The sequence below is a fragment of the Leucoraja erinacea genome, chromosome 29, assembly GCF_028641065.1.
Source record: "Leucoraja erinacea ecotype New England chromosome 29, Leri_hhj_1, whole genome shotgun sequence".
Lineage (NCBI taxonomy): Eukaryota > Metazoa > Chordata > Chondrichthyes > Rajiformes > Rajidae > Leucoraja > Leucoraja erinaceus.
The window spans coordinates 15539044-15560258 of NC_073405.1; the positions used below are offsets into that span (position 1 = coordinate 15539044).

General features: G+C 42.2%; 1 protein-coding gene across 9 annotated transcripts in view; it reads left to right on the top strand.

The window, feature by feature from the left end:
• eps15l1a (epidermal growth factor receptor pathway substrate 15-like 1a) overlaps window positions 1–21215 on the top strand; it is a 231422-nt gene that overhangs the window by 64458 nt on the left and 145749 nt on the right. For all 9 annotated transcript variants that reach the window (XM_055658739.1, XM_055658734.1, XM_055658732.1 and 6 more), the window contains 3 exons: window positions 2766–2920; window positions 5780–5936; window positions 12447–12532. In XM_055658739.1, the coding sequence (XP_055514714.1) occupies window positions 2766–2920; window positions 5780–5936; window positions 12447–12532 (398 nt within the window). The remainder of the gene's footprint in view (window positions 1–2765; window positions 2921–5779; window positions 5937–12446; window positions 12533–21215) is intronic.

The window sequence follows — 21215 nt, forward strand, 5'->3', positions numbered from 1 at the left end:
AGAGGAGTGCATTTAAGAAATAAGTAGACAGGTACATAGATAGTCTGGAGAAAGGTTTCGGCCCGAAACGTTGCCTATTTTCTTCGCTCCATAGATGCTGCTGCACCCGCTGAGTCTCCAGCACTTTTGTCTACCTTGGATAGGACAAGTTTGGAGGGATATGGACCAAGTGCAGGCTGGTGGGACTAGTGTAGCTGGGACATGTAGGCCGGTATGGGCAAGTTGGGCCGAAGGGCCTTTTTGCACACTGTATCACTCAATGATGCTAAGTGTATTCCTTATTCAACTGAGGCTTAATTAGATCTCTGCTATTGACTCTGACTTGTTCATAATATGCTTTTCCGAAGAAGTGGTTTACTGCACGTGACTAACACTTCCTGAGGCAAGCAATAATTTAATGTCAGCTAAAGAACAGTTCCTCATTTCTCTCACAAATTTGAATCCTGCAGTTTAGTTTCTAAATAAATCAAATAACCATTTCAAGGTTATTTGATTATTTCAACCATAGCAAGTCTCTATGTTTTTCCAAATGTTCAAAAGTGGTGAATATGTTCAAATGGACCAGTTATGTAATGTGGTGTTATGTAATGTGGTGTGTAACCACATGGGTATAAAACAGTAGAGTAACCTAAACTAATTACAGTTCTAGTAGTATAACTGGTAGAGCAGGCGTATCAAAGGATTTTTAACCTGAAAAGTTAACTTCCCATTCCCTAATAAATCCTGCCTGGCCCTCTGAGTATTTCCAACAATTTCTGATTTTATATCTGAAATTCGGCATTTGCAATATTTTGCCTTCTGCATCGATTTAGCTCAACGTTTTGTGCAACGCAGCTGGGTGCGTTCTTTAGGGTGCACTGGTTTAGGGGTTAATATAATACTGGACAAGTGGTTGGTTGTGCCTGTTCAGTTAAAGTTAGATTGACATTGGTTTTTTTCAATGGTGTCTGAGAATAATTTGAAGAAGGTTTCTTATGCAGATTTTTATTTTGTTAATGACTGACCCCACCCTGAGGTTAATTGGCAACTGTAGAAAATGGTGAAAAGAATCAAAGGGAAGAGTGTGCGAGAAAAGAGGTTGCAGAGCTAGAGTGAAATAAAGATACAGAAATGGGGATAATGAGATTGCTCATTTGGGGGGGAGGGGATGGCATGGATCTGATGGGCTGAATAGCTTCCTATGTTGCGCATAACTGTGGGTGTAGATATTTGTCATCAATTGTGAGGTTGAAATATTACTATGTTATGTAAATGAATCCTGTAGGTGCAGACCTCTACGATGGAATTTGTAATAATATACATCATACTTGACTGAATTGTGCGTTTATAGAGATGTGTGTATTTTGCTACTAATGCGATCGTTGTGAGTTATTCTAGAAATGATCACTATTATCATATTAGTTATGAAAGTATTTTCTTCCTGCAGCTAATTCGTCTTTCAGTGCTTTACTCCAAGTGCTCTTTCAAAGCTCTTTTCAAACTGTCCACACGAGTGTGCTATAGAAGCAGATCTTAATTTCTGTTGTCCCTGAGCCATGTTTTATAAATCTACTAGACCAAGTGCAGACCCGTTGGGTCTGTTCCCCCGACGTGCGGTGGTGGGGGGGGGGGGGGGAGGCGGCATGCAGCATCACACACACTAACTATCCCCCCCCCCCCCCGCACTCACGCTAATTACCCCCTTGATATTATATGAATATTATTAATTTGCTCCTTTTACCCCATAACCACCCTATCTACTGACGCATAGCCCCCAACTTGCAGTCACATCTGGGGAGGGGGGGTAGAGAGTGAGGGCAGAGAGAGAAGGGGCAGAGACACAGAGAGAGGGGCAAGAGGGAGAAGGGGTGGCGAGGAGGAGAAGAGGGAGGGTGGTGAGGGGGGGGGGGGGGGGGGGGGGGGGGGGGAAGGAGGGGGGGAAGGGGGGGGGGGGGGGGGGGGGGGGGGGGGAGGGAGGAGGGGGGGGGGGGGGGGGGGGGGAGGGAGGGGGGGGGAGGGGGGGAGAGGGGGCAGGGGGGGGGGCAGGAGTGCCTTTTTATTTCAACCCAAACCCCCCAAACAACCATTTGCAGGCAGTGCTTTTTTACTTTAACCATATTTTCATTTTCAAACCACATTAAGGGTACTTACTCACAATTGTGTGACATGTGTTCAGTGTTATTCACAGCTCAGAGAAACGTAACCCCCTGCCTTCCTCAAGCTTGCAGACTAATTGAGGCACACCACTTCCTGGTTTTATAGTCCATCCCCCCTGCCGCCAGCAGGGGCAGCAGAGAGAATTTGGAGTTTTGTAAGATCATTAATATCTCTGTCATTTTTCATCGACTGGAAAAATCCTCGGCACACATATGGCGGTGGGGGGCTCTGAGCGAGGTGGCCAAAAATGACGGCCGTAGGTGGTGGCGTTCTCTCGGAAATCGCAGCACAGATCGCCAAAACCGGTCAAGAACAGAGTTTTAGTAATATAGATAACTAGTTCTTCACTGCATAATAGGGAACGTACCAGTTGTGAATCTGAAATCAATAGAGTTTGAACTGGATTATGCTTCTTATTTGTACACATTTGCGTGATTTAGTTTAGCTATTATAATTTCCATTACAAACACATATAATAATGTAAATTATTTTTTCAGATACTTCATACTGCCGGTAGATAGAGGAGTTGAAGATTAAAGTCAGGGCTCTGATTTGTGATTCTCTTTGTTGGATTACTTTTGTGCTATGATTATATTGTAGTAATCTGGCATAAACATTGTTTGTTGCAGCCAATAAACTGGGTTGTGCCAACTAATGACAAGGTGCGGTATGATGACATCTTTCTCAAAATAGACTTGGATATGGATGGGCATGTGAGTGGATTGGAAGTAAAAGATATCTTCATGCAATCAGCACTTCATCAGAATATCTTGGCACATATATGGTAAGAGACATACATTCACATGACAAGTGGCTTAGTTAATGTCATAGTGTCGTATAGCACAGAAACAGGCCTTTTGGCACACCAAGTCCATGCTGACCATTGTATAAATCTGCACAAGAACATGAAACAGTACAGGAACAGGTCCTTTGCCGCACAATGTTTCTGCCAACTAAACCTATTTATCCATATTTTGGTCTGTTGCTTTCTATGCTTGGTGATTCAAGTGCTTGTCTGGATGCTTCTTAAATGTTTGTGAGGGCCATTGCCCTCACCACTGTCTCTGCATGGATGAAAACCTTCAAACCCTTCTAAACCTTCTACTCACTTCTTGTTTCAGGCACCACCACCAAAGGATAATGATTCTTATTATCTACCCCATCTGTTCCCCACATAACTTTACAGAACTGCATCTGGTCACCTCCTCAGTTTCCTTCATTCCAGAGTATACAAATCCAGCCTGCCCAATCTCACCTTTTAACCAAAGTGCTCTAACCCATGTTACATCTTGATGAATCTCCCCTGCATCCTCTCCTGCACAATCATTTTCTTCTTACAGTGTGGCGAATACTAATGCTTACAATACTACAGGCATAACCTAACTAATGTTTTGTGAAGTTGGTTCAAGATGTCCTGAATCTTAAATCCTATGCCATCCCATTTGCCACCTTCACCACCCTATCTCTCTGTGCTGCCACTTTCAACAATCAATAGACTTGTATCATAATGTGTAGGAAAGAACTGCAGATGCTGGTTTAAATCGAAGGTAGATTGTACCATAAGATCCCTATGTTCATCCATACTCCCTTTGCCATGTCTCTTACTGTGTATGTTCTCTTATTCCAATATGCATCTCTTCATACTTGTCAGGTTTAAATTCCATCTGCCATTGCTCTGCATACCTTTACAGCTGATCAATATCATGCTGTATTCTAATACAATTGTGCTCGCTGTCTACAACACCACACATTTTCAGGTCGTGGTCTTGTACTTTAGAGACCTTAGTTAATGTATGTTAAACTTATGAAGATTCTTATGTATTCCTTCAGTGCCATTAACTGGTGAAATTAATCTTAAGAGATTAATGGCAGTAATTAAAACAATTAATGCATCTTTACCTACAGAAAAAAAGGCCAATTTAATCAATGCTTTTATCTGCCTCTGGCTGACAGACTCACTGAAGGCCTCTAAAAGCACTAAGTTAAAGTAATTGCATCATAATGATAATACCACAAGGCCGCCTTTGCATGGACTTATCAGGACATTATCCTTGCCATATGTATTACAAACACTACATTGCCAATATAGAGGTACTGTGTCGGGGTAGCAAGTTCCCAATTTCTGACTTGGAAGTGTTGAGTTTCTTTCATTTGGATGAGTGGCATTACAAGTTTAGCTCCCAAGCCCACACCAAGTGCTGATGGGAGGTAAAATCATCTTCAGTTAATTAACTTTATAGCACTCAGTAGGAAAGATCCACTATTCAGCTCCTCAGCTATGTTCAGCAGTTCATTTAAATGATGAAATATAAATCTGATGAAAGATCATGACCTCAAATGTTACCACCAATTCTTTTTCTGCACCTGCTGCCTGATTTGCTGAGTATTTACTGTGTCATCTAGTTTACTTCAGAAGTAACAATTTCTATCAACTCCATTATTTTACTTTATTGCAAATATTAAGTCATCCATGATGAGCTTCACCTGAGTGGGAATGAAAATCATTGTCATTGTATTTAGTTCTATAAATTTGATGTTCTCCATACCTACTTTATTGCTGTGAGCGCATCTGCATAGCAGGTGATGGCAAGGAACAGTCTGTACTCAATTGCACTCAAACTTTTATTTGGCATTCTTAGACATAAGATATGTAAATCTAAGAACTGTGATAGATTGGAAGACACAACGTGTTGGAGCAACTCAGTGAGTCTGGCAGCATCTCTGAAGAACAGGGATAGATGACATTTCTGGTCAGGACCTATCTTCATTCTGAAACACAGAAACATAGAAAATAGGAGCAGGAGTAGGCCATTTGGCCTTTTGAGCCAGCACCAACAACTCTCTGGGTGGAAAGCTTTTTCCTCATCTCCATCCTAAATGACCTCTACCTTATTCTTAAACTGTGACCCCTGGTTCTGGACTCCCCAACATCGGGAGCATTTTTCCTGTATCTAGCCTGTCCAATCCTTTAAGAATTTTATATGTTTCTATAAGATCCCCTCTTATCTGTCAAAATTCGTGAATACAAGCCCAGTCGACACATTCTTTCATCATATGTCAGTCCTGCCACCCCGGGAATTAACAAGACCTGACCCGAAACGTTGCCTATCCATGTTCTCCGGAGATGCTGCCTGATCCACTGAGTTGTTCCAGCAATTTGTGTCTTTTTTTTGTAAACCAGCATATGCAGTTCTTTGTATCACATCTATACATTTGAGTTTTTGCAAAATGGGCTTTTGAGATGTTGAAAAGGTTTGAATAAAAGTGAATTTTATCCATGGTGCTCTTTGAATTTAGATTTCTGGCAGGGTTTTGCAACCCTTTAGCTGTGGAGAGATTTCCAGCAGCAACACAGACTCTTTGATTTATTCATTTATAATCATAGAGAGTTAAGATTCCACAGCCATACATCTGAAATTGGAGCTGCAGTCATAATATTTCTCCAGCTACCTGTGTGTCTCGCTTTGTATTTTCCCCTGCAGACTACAACTTGGTTGATTTTCTGGTTGTGAAAATTATATTACTGTTATATAATGGCTGTTAACCTATTAATGCTTTTAATAGTTTATTATGATATTAAAAATAATGGTTTTAGTGTTTCAATGTTGAGACAACATTTATTTAGTAAACTCTTTTCCAACAGGGCTCTAGCTGATACAAAGCAAATGGGGAAACTGAACAGGGAACAGTTTGCTTTAGCAATGTATCTTATCCAGCAAAAGGTCAGCAAAGGGGCTGACCCTCCGCAGGTGCTTACCCCAGAAATGATCCCACCATCAGAGAGGACTACACCTGTATCGGTAAGGACCTGGCCATACTCTGATATAATGAGATAGACTTTGCTGTAAATCTATCACAAAGAGCTGGTAAATTCCATAATTTAGAGCAGCTGTTTTATGTAAAAAATACTTTGTATGGGACATGAAAATACAAGGAAGGACAAAATATCAGTGAACATTCATCAATGTCTAATCAATTGTGAAATGTTGTTTGGTTCTAATTTATCGTGTGTCGAGATGTGAGAGAGATGTGAACCCAGTATAATCTAGCATTATGTATGAAGATCACAGCTAGGCAATAACACTTCAACTACATCTAATTCAGCTGTGAATTCAGTAGCTAAATGACAGCTGCAGTAGGTTCCATCACTGTTCATTTGAACATTGAATTATAGTGATGCAAGCATAACTTTATCCCAACAAAATAATGTTTGCTCTGAAATGATGTAACATTTGGGCATTGTGTTATGAGTCACTGTCATTGGAAGCATTAGGAACAGTTTGGAATGGAGAAATTTTATTACGTTTTGTGAAGTCCATTGATATACTATCAGCAGTATAATGGCTAAATGATTTAATCTTTAAAAGAAACCCATGATTTATCAGACACTGTGGAAGAGATCATGGGAATTGGAATATGTTTGTAAATTTGTTTTCAGTATTTGGCACCTGGGTCTCAAATCCTTTATGAACTTTTTTTGATACCTTGATTCAGAGGAGATCCTCGAGTTGAAATAACTTGCACAGGGAGAACAGTGCCTCTAATAATCTTGTATATTTCTATTAGGTCAAACCTTGGCATGCTTTGTTCCAGGAAAACAAACTCAACCTATCCAATCCCTAACTAAAATCTTGCAATCCAGAGAACACCCTGGTGAATCTCCTCTGCAATTCTCTCCAGCTCAATCACATTTTTAGTTGTGTGTACTGATATTGGATTATTATTGGTATTGGTAAATTATTATTAGTGTCGCAGCCAGAACTGCACGTAATGCTCCAAGTGCAAACTAGCCAGTGTTTTATATTAATATATGAAACAAATTGACATGTCGGTGGCAAATTAAGGGAAATTTAATTTCAAAGTAAATACATCAGATAAGATTCATTTAGAGTCATAGAGTCACAGAGTGATACCATATGGAAACAGATCCTTCAGCCCAACTTACCCACACGGGCCAACATGTCCCAGCTACACTAGTCCCACCTGCCTGCGTTTGGTCCATATCCCTCTAAACTGGTCCTATCCTTGTATCTGTTTAACTGTTTCTTAAACGTTGGGATAGTCCCAAACTCAACGACATCCTCTGGCAGCTTGTTCCATACACCCACCACCCTTTGTGTGATTGCTATGAAATCTTTTCTCCTTCACCATGAACCCATGTCATCTGGTCCTCGATTCCCCTACTCCAGGTAAGAGATTCTGTGCATCTACCCAATTTATTTCTCTCATGATTTTATGCACCTCTATAAGATCACCCCTCATCCTCCTGCGCTCCAAGGAATAGAGACCCAGCCTACTCAACCTCTCCCTATACCTCAGATTCTCTAGTCCAGGCAACATCCTCGTAAATCTTCTCTGAACCCTTTCAAGCTTGACAATATCGTTCTTATAACATGGTGCCCAGAACTGAACACAATATTCTAAATGCAGTCTCACCAATGTCTTATACAACTGCAACATGACCTCCCAACTTCTATACTCAATATTCTGACTGATGAAGGCCAATGTGCCAAAAGCCTTTTGACCACCTTATCTACCTACGACTTGATCTTCAAGGAACCATGTACCTGCACTCCTAGATCCCTCTGCTCGACAACACTCCCCTGAGGCCTACCATTCACCTACCATGTGTAGGTCCTGCTCTTGTTTGGCGTCCCTGGCCAATCGATCCAGATCCTGCTGCAGTCTTTCGCAACCATCTTCACTATCTGCAAAACCACCCACTTTTGTATCATCAGCAAACTTGCTAATCTTGCCCAATATGTTCTCATCCAAATTATTGATGTAGATGACAAACAGTAACAGGCTTAGCACTGAACCCTGAGGCACACCACTAGTCACATGCCTCCAGTCCGAGAAGCAACCTTCCGCAATCACCCTCTGCTTCCTTTCATGAAGCCAATTTACTATCCATTCAGCCATCTCCCCTGAATCCCATGCGATCTAACCTTTCAGAGCAGCCTACTATACGGAACCTTGTCGAATGCCTTACTGAAATCCATGCATACCACATCTACAGATCTGCCCCCATTGACCTTTTTGGTCACTTCTTCAAAAAACTCAATCAGATTTGTGAGACATGACCTCCCAAGTACAAAACCATGCTGACTATCCCTTATCAGTCCTTGCCTATCCAAACGCCTGTATAACCTATCCCTCAGAATACTCTCCAGTAACTTTCCAACTACAGATGTTGAGCTTACGAAGCCTATAGTTCCCAGCATTATCCTTACAGCCCTTCTTGTATAGAGCACAAAAATCTGCCACCCTCCGGAACCTCTCCTGTGTTTAAGGAATATTCATAAATTTCAACCAGGGCTCCCGCAATTTCCTCTCTAGGTTTCCACAATGTCCTCGGATATATCTAATCAGTACCTGGAGATTTGTCTACCTCCATTCACGATAGTACTCTCAGTACTTCTTCGACGGTAACACTGACTGCACACAAGACACATCCATTGATTGCCCCAAGTTCCTCAGTCCTACCTTCTTTCTCATTCGTAAATGAGAAATACTCATTTAGGACCTTGCCCATCTTCTGTGGCTCCACACAGAGGTGGCCGCTTTGTTTCCTGAAAGGTCCCACTCTCTCTCTCTATTACCCTTATACCCCTTATGTATGTATAAAACCTTTGGGGATTTTCCTTAATGCTACTTACCAGAACTATCTCCTGGCCCCTTTTTGCCCTTCGGATTACCTTTTTAAGTTTACTGCTTAGTTCCTGCAACTCCTCCAGGGATGCACTTGTTCCCAGCTGCCTATACCCCTCATGCATTCTTCTTGTTTTTGACCAATGCCTCAATTTCCCTTGTCAGTCAAGCTTCCTTACGTTTATCTGCTCTGCCCTTCACTCTTAACAGGTACATGCATATCCTGAGCTTTTATCAGCACACTTTTAAAAACATCCCACGGCTGATGTTTGCCCCTCAAATGAGATTTCCCTTCAAATAACTCTCATACCCTCAAAGTTGGCCCTACTGCAGTTGAGCATTTTAACTCGTGGGCCTTCTCTGTCCCTATCCATAAATATCCTCCACTTAATCAAACTGTGGTCACTGGTCCCAAAAGGCTCCTCTACAAACCATTAACTTGCCTTTACCAATACTAGATCCAGTGTTGCCCTCTCACATGTGGGGGCCTCTACATACTGCTTGAGAAAACGCTCCTGAACACTGAGGAATTGCACTCCATTTAAACCCTTCACACTATGAATTTCCCAGAATACTGGGAAAGTTAAAATCCCCAACATCAACAACCTTATTTGACCTGCAGCTGTCTGCAATCTCCTGGCATATTTGTTCTTCTAATTCCCATTGACTATTCGGGGGTCTGTCGTACACCCCCCTTTCTTGTTTCTCAGCTCCACCCATATAGCCTCACTGGACGAACCGTTCATTATGTCACCGCGTGACATCCTCCTTAACCAACAATGCAACCTCCCCTCTTCTTTTTCCCTCACCCCTGTCTCTCCTGAAGGTCCTATTTTTCTATGTTTCTATGGAACATCGGGCTGCCAGTCCTGCCCTCTCTTAACCAGGTTTCAATAATGGCTACAACGTCCTGGTCGCTCGGTTGACTCTTGGATAAAATATGTCTTTTGGGGAAAGATGGATTAACTTGGACCCATGCATCACATTAGAAAATGAGAGAGAGAGAGAGTCATAAAGTCACAGTGTGAAAACCAACATGGCCCATCTACACTAGTCCCACCTGCCTGCAGTTGGCCCATTTCCTTTTAAACCTATCCTATCCATGTACTTATCCAAATGTATTTTAAAAAGATGACAAAAGGGTAAATGATGAAAGCATGTTTACTAATCGAACTCTAGGCATAGTTTCAGAATAAAGAGTGAGATATAAATTGGAGGAATTTATTCTTACTGGGTGGTGAATCAATGAAATTCCTATTCCAAAGTGTTGTCAGTGACAGCGGTGTGATAGACAGATTTTTGCACTCCAGGGAAATCAAGAGTTTTGGGAAAATGCCAAGAAATTATAGTTGAGACCAAGATTAGATCAACCGTGATCTTAACAATCTTTACTGATAGATACGAGATAGGAAGTGTGTCTTTTAAAACTGAGATGCTTAGAAATTTCTTCTCTCAGATGGTGGCGGATCACTGGAATTCTCTGCCCTGGATGGGGGCCAGATCATTAGAAATAGTTGAGGGAGTGATAGATAAATATTTGAAAGATTGAGGGCAATGGGGAGTTTGTGCAGAAGAAGAGAAGAATAAATATATCTATGATATTGAATGGTGGGGTATTCTTAGGGGGTGAGTTACCTGCCCCCTGCATTTTCTTGTGTTGTTGTAAATAGCATAGCAGGCTCAAGGGGCGTTATGTCCATTTGCTGATCCCATATGGAGTTAAATCTCACATTGTACCTTATTCTATTGAATGGCTGCAGTCCCTACTTTATTCATTAGAGGGAACCCTTGAGTTGGAATAACTTGTTGGATGTCTCTTTCATATTCCATCATGACATTGACTTATAGACCAAATGTACTTTTATTTATGCTCTCAGATCAAACATTCCCATATTCATTTTCCTGTGATTATTTCTCTCACACATGCCTATTAACTCTCCCCCACTTGCAGTAGCACTGTGCTGTCTCTTGCAGCATAAACAGAAATGAGCAGTTCTTATGATGACTGGCGAGCCATTATTGAATTGCCTTCACAGCTGGGGAGAGCTGTGTCCTTTTATTCCTTGCATTTTTTAGGCACTCTTAAGAGAACATGTAGGAGGAGTGAAAATGACATTCTCTGCTGATTCGTATCAAATGTACAGTCCATGTGTTAGGAACATATACTTCTAAACAACTTATTAAAATTGACTGATTGAAAGATACAGTATGGAAACAGCCCACTGTGTCCCACACTGACCATTGATTACCTGTTCACACTAGTTCAATGTTATCTCACTTTCACATCAATTCCCTACACACTAGGGGAAATTTGCAGAGGCTAATCAACTTCTAAACCTGCATGTCTTTGAGATGTGGGAGGATTTTGGAGCCCCTGAAGAAAACCCACATGGTCACAGGGACAATGTGTAAACTCAACACAGACACAGCATCCGAGGTCAGAATTGAATCCGAGTCGTTGGCATTACGAGGTAGCAGCTCTACCAGCTGTGCCACAAGTGACCTTGTTACTTGTTAAAAATTGAAAATTAAAATTAAATATTAAAAATTGCTAAAAAGTGACCTTGTTAAAAATCATTTTGGAAGGAAGTTGGATAGGTTGTACGTGATGCAGCCATCGCCAAATATTACTCACCTAATCCCGCTTTTACTCTCAGCTGCACCTTCATCTCTGCTATAGCAATTGACATCTTGGCCTGGTTGTTGCGGTCATTTTATTAGTGGGAACACATTGCAGGGGGTGACAATGCCACAAGTAGTGGACCCTGAGATTTGTGCCTCAAAAATGGTGTCGGATTTTTGGCAGAATGCTACTTGATGGGCTTTTGAACATATTTAAAAGCAGTTTAATTAGATGTAAATCATTTGGAAAAAAAACCCAAGTTATTTAAATAATACTCAATAGCTTCACTGAAAATTAATCAAAAAACCTGGAAAGAAAGTAAAAACAAAGAAAAACAAATAAACTGCTTACCTCCATTTACCTTTTTAATCAAGATTGTTGACTGTGTTTAAGTGAATGAGATTATGCTATGCTATGCTTGCCAACAATTCCTAGCCTGAAGCTGAGAGGCCCAATATCAATGCAGGCAGTCCTCAGCTCAGCACATCTGTTCTCCTCTGAGCCCAATGGTGAAATGAAATTTCAGATGTGTTGGTATCTGACGTGTTGTTCCACAGAAGTCAGAGAACATGAACAGTACCTTTTACCATTAAGTACAATCCGATTCAATGTTCCCAACATTTGCTTGTTTATTACTGGCTCTGCAGAGTTAGATGTTGAAGGTTGTATGCAATCATTTGAATTGAGGTCAGGTAGAAAGTATGTGCATGACTGTCTCCCTCTCTTTAGCAGTCCAGATGGTTGTTTGGGCTAGAGGAATCTGGGTTACTAGTAGTGAAGGCCTGGGTTACTAGTAGTGAAGATGCAGAGGCCTGAAGATTCTGCTGGTTAGCTAAGCTCTATGGAGAGTTTAGCTTTGTTTTCAAGAGCCTGTTGGATTAATTGAAGTTGATATGAAGATTACCTCCAATAATCTATTGCTTTGTAGACCTTTATTAATTGTTTTAGACTTCACCTCATGCCCCAAATTGAATTTTTCAGTTTATTCTGTTGTTATTGCTTGGTCTTTTAGCTTTGTAATTTTGTTTTTCAATAGGATTGCGCAAGTTCAGTTGGCTCGGGTGATTTCACTGGCATCAAAGAACTAGATACGATTAGCAACGAAATTAGTGAACTGCAAAGGTGAGTATTTCATAAATGGCCAACTCGAGATCAGAATAGCTTTGTTACTATTAGTTTTAAGGTATAACAGTCAGCATGAAGAAAGTGCTTAATCTTCAAAGTTATAAATGTATGATGTCTGCTATTAGTACTTAACTGAATTCTTCCATTGAAAATTTGTGGAACAAAACTGGTTAAATGTCTTCACAAATATGGACCAGAATAAGTCCCAGTTATAAAAATCTCTCAAAGCTGCCAGCAAATGAATTGAGAGCAGGAGTAGGCCACTCGGCCTTATGAGCGTACTCTGCCATTCAATAAATAGGTCATGGTTGACTTGATTTCAGACTCAATTCCACACTTCAGCCTACCTCTGGAAATGGTTCACTACCTCGCTTATCAGAGATAATGCATGCTCCTGTCACCCAGAAACAATCAAATATAAAGATTCAAAATATTATTATATTTATAAATGAGTACAGAATTTTACATAAGAACATTACTTTAAAATGTTCTAATTGGCTAGATAATGGCCTTGAATCATCTTGGTTTCATGGTCCTTAATGCTTTTGCCTAACAAAAGTAAAACATAAATATTTCTGACAAAATCAACCATTTGTCATATTTTCCAAAATCTGTTCCTTGATTGTATTCATAAAGGACCTACAGAGACTCCACTTCATGTTATCTGCTCACTGTGCTTGGTGTTTAGAGGAGATGTGTAATAACTGTTTTTTACATGGAGAGTAGTGAAGCATAGAAACATAGAAAATAGGTGCAGGAGTAGGCCATTCGGCCCTTTGAGCCTGCACCGCCATTCAATATGATCATGGCTGATCATCCAACTCAGTATCTGAAGCGATCTGTATTGCCTCAGATACAACCAAGGCGACTGGTGCGATCTGCCTCCATCACCACTGCATTGTGAGGAGAGGTGGTGGAGTCAGATTTGATAAATAGCTTTTAGATAGGCACATGGAACTACAGGGATTAGAGGGATATGGATCATGTACATCCAGATGACATCAGTTTAACTTGGTTTCATGGTCGGCACAAAACATTGTGGCCCTTAGTGCTCGTTCCTGTGCTGTACTATTCTATTGTGTCAGTGCAGGTTCATGAAGTAACTTAATTCACTATTTGGTGTTGGTCTATGTAACTGAGCCCTGTTCATGATTCAGTGTCATTGTGTGTATGTGATGCAAATGATCATAATTCATTTTTTGGTGTCTCTCCATATGTGTACTATTCATTATTCATTATACTATTAATTATTCATTGCTAGACTGTGTCAGTAGGTGCTACAAAAGTTTCTTTACATTTTGGTGCAATCTGGAATGCATGTTTCAATAAAATATACAAGCTAAGCATAAATGGAAATAAATAATAAGAGGCACAGAGAAGTAGATAGAGTCTTTTTTTCAGAATGGAAATGTCAATTACAAGAGAGCATAGATTTAAGGTGAGAGGGGAAAAGTTTAAGGGCGATTTGTGAGGTAAGATTTTTACAGAGAGAGTGGTAGATATCTGGAAAACTCTGCTAAGTGAGGTGCTGGAAGCAGATATAATAGCAACTTTAAGATGCATTTAGGTAAGCACATGAACAGGCTGGGGAGGGAGGGATACAGACTATGTGCTGGCAGATGGGATTAGTTTAAATTGACATCAAAACTGACACAGACATGATGAGCCAAAGGGTCTATTCCTATGCTGTTCTATGTTCAAGTTGATCAGGCTGGAATCTGATGCAGTTCCATACATTTGAGTGAAATATCTCATGAAGAGAACATAGTTGATTCTGGCCAGGTGCATATGTAAAACAGCAAGGGAAATTATTTCATTAAGTATTAGAGTTAGTTAGTGAACTGATTTTCGAATATAAATGCGGTCCTAGATTTCTCATACGGAATGTGAGAGTGAAACCATGGGAAGAGAGAACACTCTTTTATATCTCTGTATTTGGTGATGTCTAATTTTTGTGATTTTCCAAGTTGTGGTCCAGCTTGCTACATGTGAAATTGATTCAATTCTGAAACTGCACAATTTGCAACATAAAGTTGGTTTGAGTGAATAGTAAGGCCACAGTTCTAGAGCGGCTTCATTTCTTCCTAATCTAGCCTTCCACAAACCAAGCATTTTTGTAGGATTCATTGGGGGGAGGCTGACAGCACCATTACCTGCAGCAGAGTGAGAAAGAGCTGGCTCTAAACCCTTATTCGAAACTACTGCTGGCAAGCACTAAATGTTCCACATGACCCTGACCAGTGGGACTGCAGCCAGCGTGGTAATTAGTTTAGATGAAGAAGTACTCTTAACTTAAAAACAAACTTACCACAGTGACTATATTCAAGCGATTGATAGCTATACACAGTCCGTGTTGGTTTACTTGTAAGCGTGTTTCGCAAGCTCAAGAGCCACAGAAACCACGACAGAGCTGCTCTTGTATTCGAGTGCGGTGCTAGCCACATGACCCACAGTGATTTGCCTTGTTTACAATTTGAAAACAAATATGTTTTTTTGTCAGACTGGTTTCAAATGCTAACATGAACCTGTTAATTATTCGCATTTTAGAGTGTAGAGTGTAGAAGTGCGGGTAAATGGCAAACTTGTAGAAACAAAGAACTTCAAATGCTGGTATATACCAAAGATAGACACAAAGTGCTGGAGTAACTCATCGGATCATGCAGCATCTCTGGAGAAAAGGGATAGTTGATGTTTCAGGTCAGGACCCTTCTTCAGATTCATACTTGTAGATCTCCTTGTGAATGGATGAATGTACTGAGCTTTAAACCAGAAAGGCCTCGGACTTGTTAAAGTTAGAATATTATTTGAGTTTTTGTACAGTGATTTTAATTTTTTTCCAAGGTTTAACTTAAAAAAATTGAATAGAAATTGTATATATATATTTTACAGAGCAAAGGAAAGGTGATTAGGCTCTTGTTTGATACTTGTGTGGCACAAATATTACCTCCCCGTTTTTAAAACATCAAGTCATGAAAATCTAGTCTCTTAAATCTTAAATTATACAAAACTATTAGTCCAAGAATCAATCCAATAAACCTTTGCTCCAGACCTGTTAAGACAAGTATTTTCTTCCATGGGTAAGGAGATTAAAAGAGCGAAACACACATGTGAGCCACCAATAGCTACTTGCTCCAAAGTTTCAGACATAGTTGCAAGGGACAAGTGGATAAATGGTGTTCATTTTTGGGCAGACCCTCAGTATCTGGAGTGGCTAATGAAGCTAAATCAAGTGGTAATTGCAGATAGGTCAGAAATTGTCTAATTGGGCAGACAGGTGGATAATTTGTGAGGTGGTGAGGTCCCCCTCTGTGCTTCCTATGCTTGGATTTAAAACTGAAACCATTCTCAGTGCCACTACATCACTTTAAGTGGCCATGAACTTTTTATGCCCATCTGGTAATCTCTTCCCCATGAGGGCGTTCAGAAAAGTGTCTGTTACAGAAACATAGTATTAGCAGGACTCGGAATTAGAGGTTGCCCGGGTGCCATTGACCACTCAAAGTGCAGCCGGGCAACCTAAATACCGACTCATTTTGCCCGGCTTGGCAATCAAATACTGGTTTATACCGATAGACACAAAAATCTGGAGTAACTCCACGGGTCAGGCAGCATCTCTGGAGAAAAGGAACGCGACGTTTCGTGTCGGCGGTGGCGGTATTCGTCTAGTATCTTTGATTGTGGGGCAAAGACACTAGGTGCGTGGTGGCGAAAGGTAGAAGCGAATGACGGGCTCCGAACAGCGGACGCGATAGCGGCTACATCGCCTCCTCCTCCCGCACCCCGCCCGGCGGAAGAAACCTCCCTCTCCCTCCTCCCGGCCTCGGCGTGCGGGAGCGGTTGTGAAAGCTCCGTTGGCGGATTTGCAAGCAGTGGCGGTTATCAGGGCGGTAGCAGCCAAAGATCTTATAGCGGAGCTATATAAGATCTTTGATAGCGGTCGCAAATCTGCCAACGGTGCTTTCACAACCCCTCCCGCACGCCGAGGCCGGGAAGAGGGAGGGGGAGGCGGAGGCCTCCTTCCGCCGTCTGAAGCACCTTCCTGTTGGCTGGCGGAGGAGGGGAAGCGGTGACGTGGAGGCAGCGGCACTTTGGCGTTGGACAGGGTCGGCCAAGGCAGCGGGGCGATGTTGTCCCAGGAGCGCTGACCTTCCTTCCTTCCCACCTGCTCTGCACTCTCCCTCTCCCCCTCCCCCCTCCCATTCCCTCCCCTCCTCTTTTCCTGGGAAACTTCCTCCCTCCATCCTCCGCACTGATCCCCCCCCCCTCCCCTCCTTCTCTATTTGGGAGTCCTCACTGCACTGATCCCATGTCCTCATTCTCTATTTAGTCCCACTGACATCCCATATCCTCCCCTCCCCTACCCCCCCCCCAATTTATTCATCACCCTACCCACCTCGCATTGATTCTCCTGCCACCCCCCCCGCCCCATCCATCCATCTACACTGGTCCCCCAATTCAACCTGTACTGACCCCCCTTCCCATCCATCCTGCACTTCTCCCCCCATTCATACTGTACTGATCCTCCCATTCATCCCGTACTGACCCATCCTCCATTTACCCTGCACCAATCCCCCTCCATCCATCCTGTAGTAACCCCCCATTCATCCTGTACTGATCCCCTCATGCATCCTGTACTGATCCCCTCATTCATCATGTACTGATCCCCCATTCGTCCTATACTGATCCCCTCATTCATCCTGTAGTGATTTCCCATTCATCCTGCACAGACCCTCCGATCCACAGTCCTGACCCCCCCCCAATCCATCCTGTACTGATCCCTCCCATTCAAGAAGAATGGGAGGAACAGTTTGAAGAAGGGTCTCGACCCAAAACGTTGCTTAGCTCCATAGATGCTGCCTCACCCGCTGAATTTCTCCAGCATTTTTGGCTACCCCCATTCATCCTGTACTGATCCCCCCCCCCATCCTTCCCGTACTGATCCCCCCCATTCAACACCACTGACATCCCCCCTCACTATTTTACATACTCCAACCAACGCGTACTAATTCACCTGCCTCAATCCATCCATTCCGCACCGATTGCCTTCTCACCCCCCACCCCCCCCCCATCTATCCCCCCCCCCCTGATTCACACCCCCCCCCACCCTATTGTGCTTCATGGTTTTCAGAACGAACATTGACTATGTTTGATAACGGAATGCAATCAAGTGTGTTTTAATTCCCAATGTTATTATTTGTTTTGACACCTTTAAACATATTACCAAAAGAACATTTGCTGCAGTTATGGCCTTTGGCCATCTCTTGTCAGTTAGTGTAATGTTTAACCTGTCAGATGGGTAGTCGGTTTTAACAGCTATTATCATAAAATGCCTTTAGAAATTTCTTTGCAACCTGTATATTTTGTTGTGGATAAATTATGTGGGAAGCCAGAGTATTTCTGTGCCAATAGCAATAACGACCCATGCTATGGCCATGTCATGGTAATTTTCGGTCCTTCACAGAAAACATGCTTGCATCAATTGCAATATGTAAAAAGAGTTGAGATATTGTATTATAATTTTGCGGTATATATAATGTCTTGATTGGTGAATATGTTTAGCTTGTGACTTTATTTGAAGCAGAAATAATATGTGAATGTAGATAAAAATTGTGGAGAAACTCAGCGGATGCGGCAGCATCTATGGAGCGAAGGAAATGGGCAGCGTTTCGGGCCGAAACCCTTCTTCAAACTGATGGGTTTCGGCCTGAAACGTTGCCTATTTCCTTTGCTCCATAGATGCTGCTGCACCTGCTGAGTTTCTCCAGCACTTTTGTCTACCTTCGATTTTCCAGCATCTGCAGTTCCTTCTTGAACATAATATGTGAATGCTTCATTGAGCATAATTCCAACTGGTAACTACGCACTTCATCCAAGCACATTAGCACACGCTTCATGCAAACCGTCTTAAATGACCACCTAAACTCTCATTTGGCAACCTAAAAAGCTGTCAAGGTTGCCCGGCTGGCAACAGGGACAAAAAGTTAAGCGAGAGCCCTGATCAGGCATGTGAATGGCATTGCTTGCCCAATGTATCTGACCGAGTGAGTACACCTAATCCTTAATGTGCGAAGTGTTGGCCTAAGAAAGCAAAATGACATTGGTTCACTTACCGTTCCTGTGAATTATGGAGAATTTTATGGTCACAGTGTTTGTGCTATTTTTCTCGTGCCTTGTGCTGTCTACTGCAATAATTAAGAGGGCATGGTTCTCTGCCACACGGTGGTCCTTAGGTTTTAAATCAGGACTGAGGAATTGATCTTCAGATACCTGTTCCATCAAAGACTATACTTGTACTTTGAAGGAAATAGTTCATTTCCTTGTGAGTTGTCTGTATTTTCGAGGGTTTCATCATGAATCTTGTTGGAAGTAGCATGGTGCAGTAGGGGCAGACTGGTCATAGAATTATACAGCACATAAAAAGGCCCTTCGATCCAACTCATCCGTGCAGACCAAGGTGGCTTCCTGAACTAGTTCCACTCCTTTCTTTTACAGTTTGTTATTGGAGAGAAGATATAGATAGACACAAAGTGCTGGAGTAACTCAGCAGGTCAGGCTGCATCTCTGGAGAAAAAAGGATGGGTAACGTTTCTGGTCGGAACCTTCAGAATCTGAATATAGCTACCAATTTCTTCTTTAAACTGGTCATCTCTAGCCATTGTGTCTGAATCTGTGCAGTGACGTTGCTGTCAAAGTGTCTGGGTTTCTGAGTCAAAACAGTAAAGCAGCATTCAAGTGTGTTGCTGTTGTGATTGTTCATGGGAGTTCAGATATTGCATGTCCTGAACTTCATACCATGGCATGAAGTTACCTGTGCATGATTTATTTTAATGTAGGGGAACTGTTGCACTCCAGCTGCCATACAGGCTTAACAGAACAAAGTCTTGATCTAGAGGCAAGCTTGACTAAATTACTGAAGACTAGGCTATACTGCATGAATGCTAAAGCCTACACGTGGATGGTTGTGTACAAAGGTGCTACCCAGCCACACCTGAATGTCAGCTCTGGCCACACACTTCCAACTCCAGCTGCATACCTACCATATTCTGCCCTTCCGGCTTGAATCATTTTCCTGGCCAATGTTTCTGTATTGTGGTGAACACCTACCTAAATTCCTGTTCCCAACTTGGTCTGCCTCCTGGACATATTCTTAACCCCATACCCTGACTGCAGTCACACACCTCTACCTATGTTCCTGATATCTAGCTCCAGTTGTGAAACTATCCATGCTCTATATTAGTTCAATTGCTAATCTTATCTATATACTATTAAAAATCTTGTTGTGTTTGTGTGTGTGATTGCACTTGCATCTACGCCAAAACAATACATGGTAGCGCCCAAATGTTTGCACCACCTTTCTCACCTTTGTCCCATCGTTGTTCCTATAAAGTTTCATAGAAACATAGAAACATAGAAATTAGGTGCAGGAGTAGGCCATTCGGCCCTTCGAGCCTGCACTGCCATTCAATATGATCATGGCTGATCATCCAACTCAGTATCCCGTACCTGCCTTCTCTCCATACCCCCTGATCCCCTTAGCCACAAGGGCCACATCTAACTCCCTCTTAAATATAGCCAATGAACTGGCCTCAACTACCCTCTGTGGCAGAGAGCTTCAGAGATTCACCACTCTCTGTGTGAAAAAAGTTCTTCTCATCTCGGTTTACGCCCTTTCCCCTTTATCCTTAAGCTGTGACCCCTTGTCCTGGACTTCCCTAACATCGGGGAACAATCTTCCTGCATCTAGCCTGTCCAACCCCTTAAGAATTTTGTAAGTTTCTATAAGATCCCCTCTCAATCTTCTAAATTCTAGAGAGTATAAACCAAGTCTATCCAGTCTTTCTTCATAAGACAGTCCTGACATCCCAGGAATCAGTCTGGTGAACCGTCTCTGCACTCCCTCTATGGCAATAATGTCCTTATAGGACATCCTTCCTCAGATTTGGAGACCAAAACTGTACGCAATACTCCAGGTGTGGTCTCACCAAGACCCTGTACAACTGCAGTAGAACCCGCTCTGCTCCTATACTCAAATCCTTTTGCAATGAAAGCTAACATACCATTCGCTTTCTTTACTGCCTGCTGCACCTGCATGCCTACCTTCAATGACTGGTGTACCATGACACCCAGGTCTCGCTGCATCTCCCCCTTTCCCAATCGGCCACCATTTAGATAATAGACTGCTTTCCTGTTTTTGCCACCAAAATGGATAACCTCACATTTATCCACATTATACTGCATCTGCCAAACATTTGCCCACTCACCCAGCCTATCCAAGTCACCCTGCAGTCTCCTAGCATCCTCCTCACAGCTAACACTGCCCCCCAGCTTAGTGTCATCCGCAAACTTGGAGATATTGCCTTCAATTCCCTCATCCAGATCATTAATATATATTGTAAATAGCTGGGGTCCCAGTACTGAGCCTTGGGGTACCCCACTAGTCACTGCCTGCCATTGTGAAAAGGACCCGTTTACTCCTACTCTTTGCTTCCTGTTTGCCAGCCAGTTCTCTATCCACATCAATACTGAACCCCCAATGCCTTGTGCTTTAAGTTTGTATACTAATCTCTTATGTGTGACCTTGTCGAAAGCCTTCTGGAAGTCCAGATACACCACATCCACTGGTTCTCCCCTATCCACACTACTAGTTACATCCTCGAAAAATTCTATAAATTCTAAAATT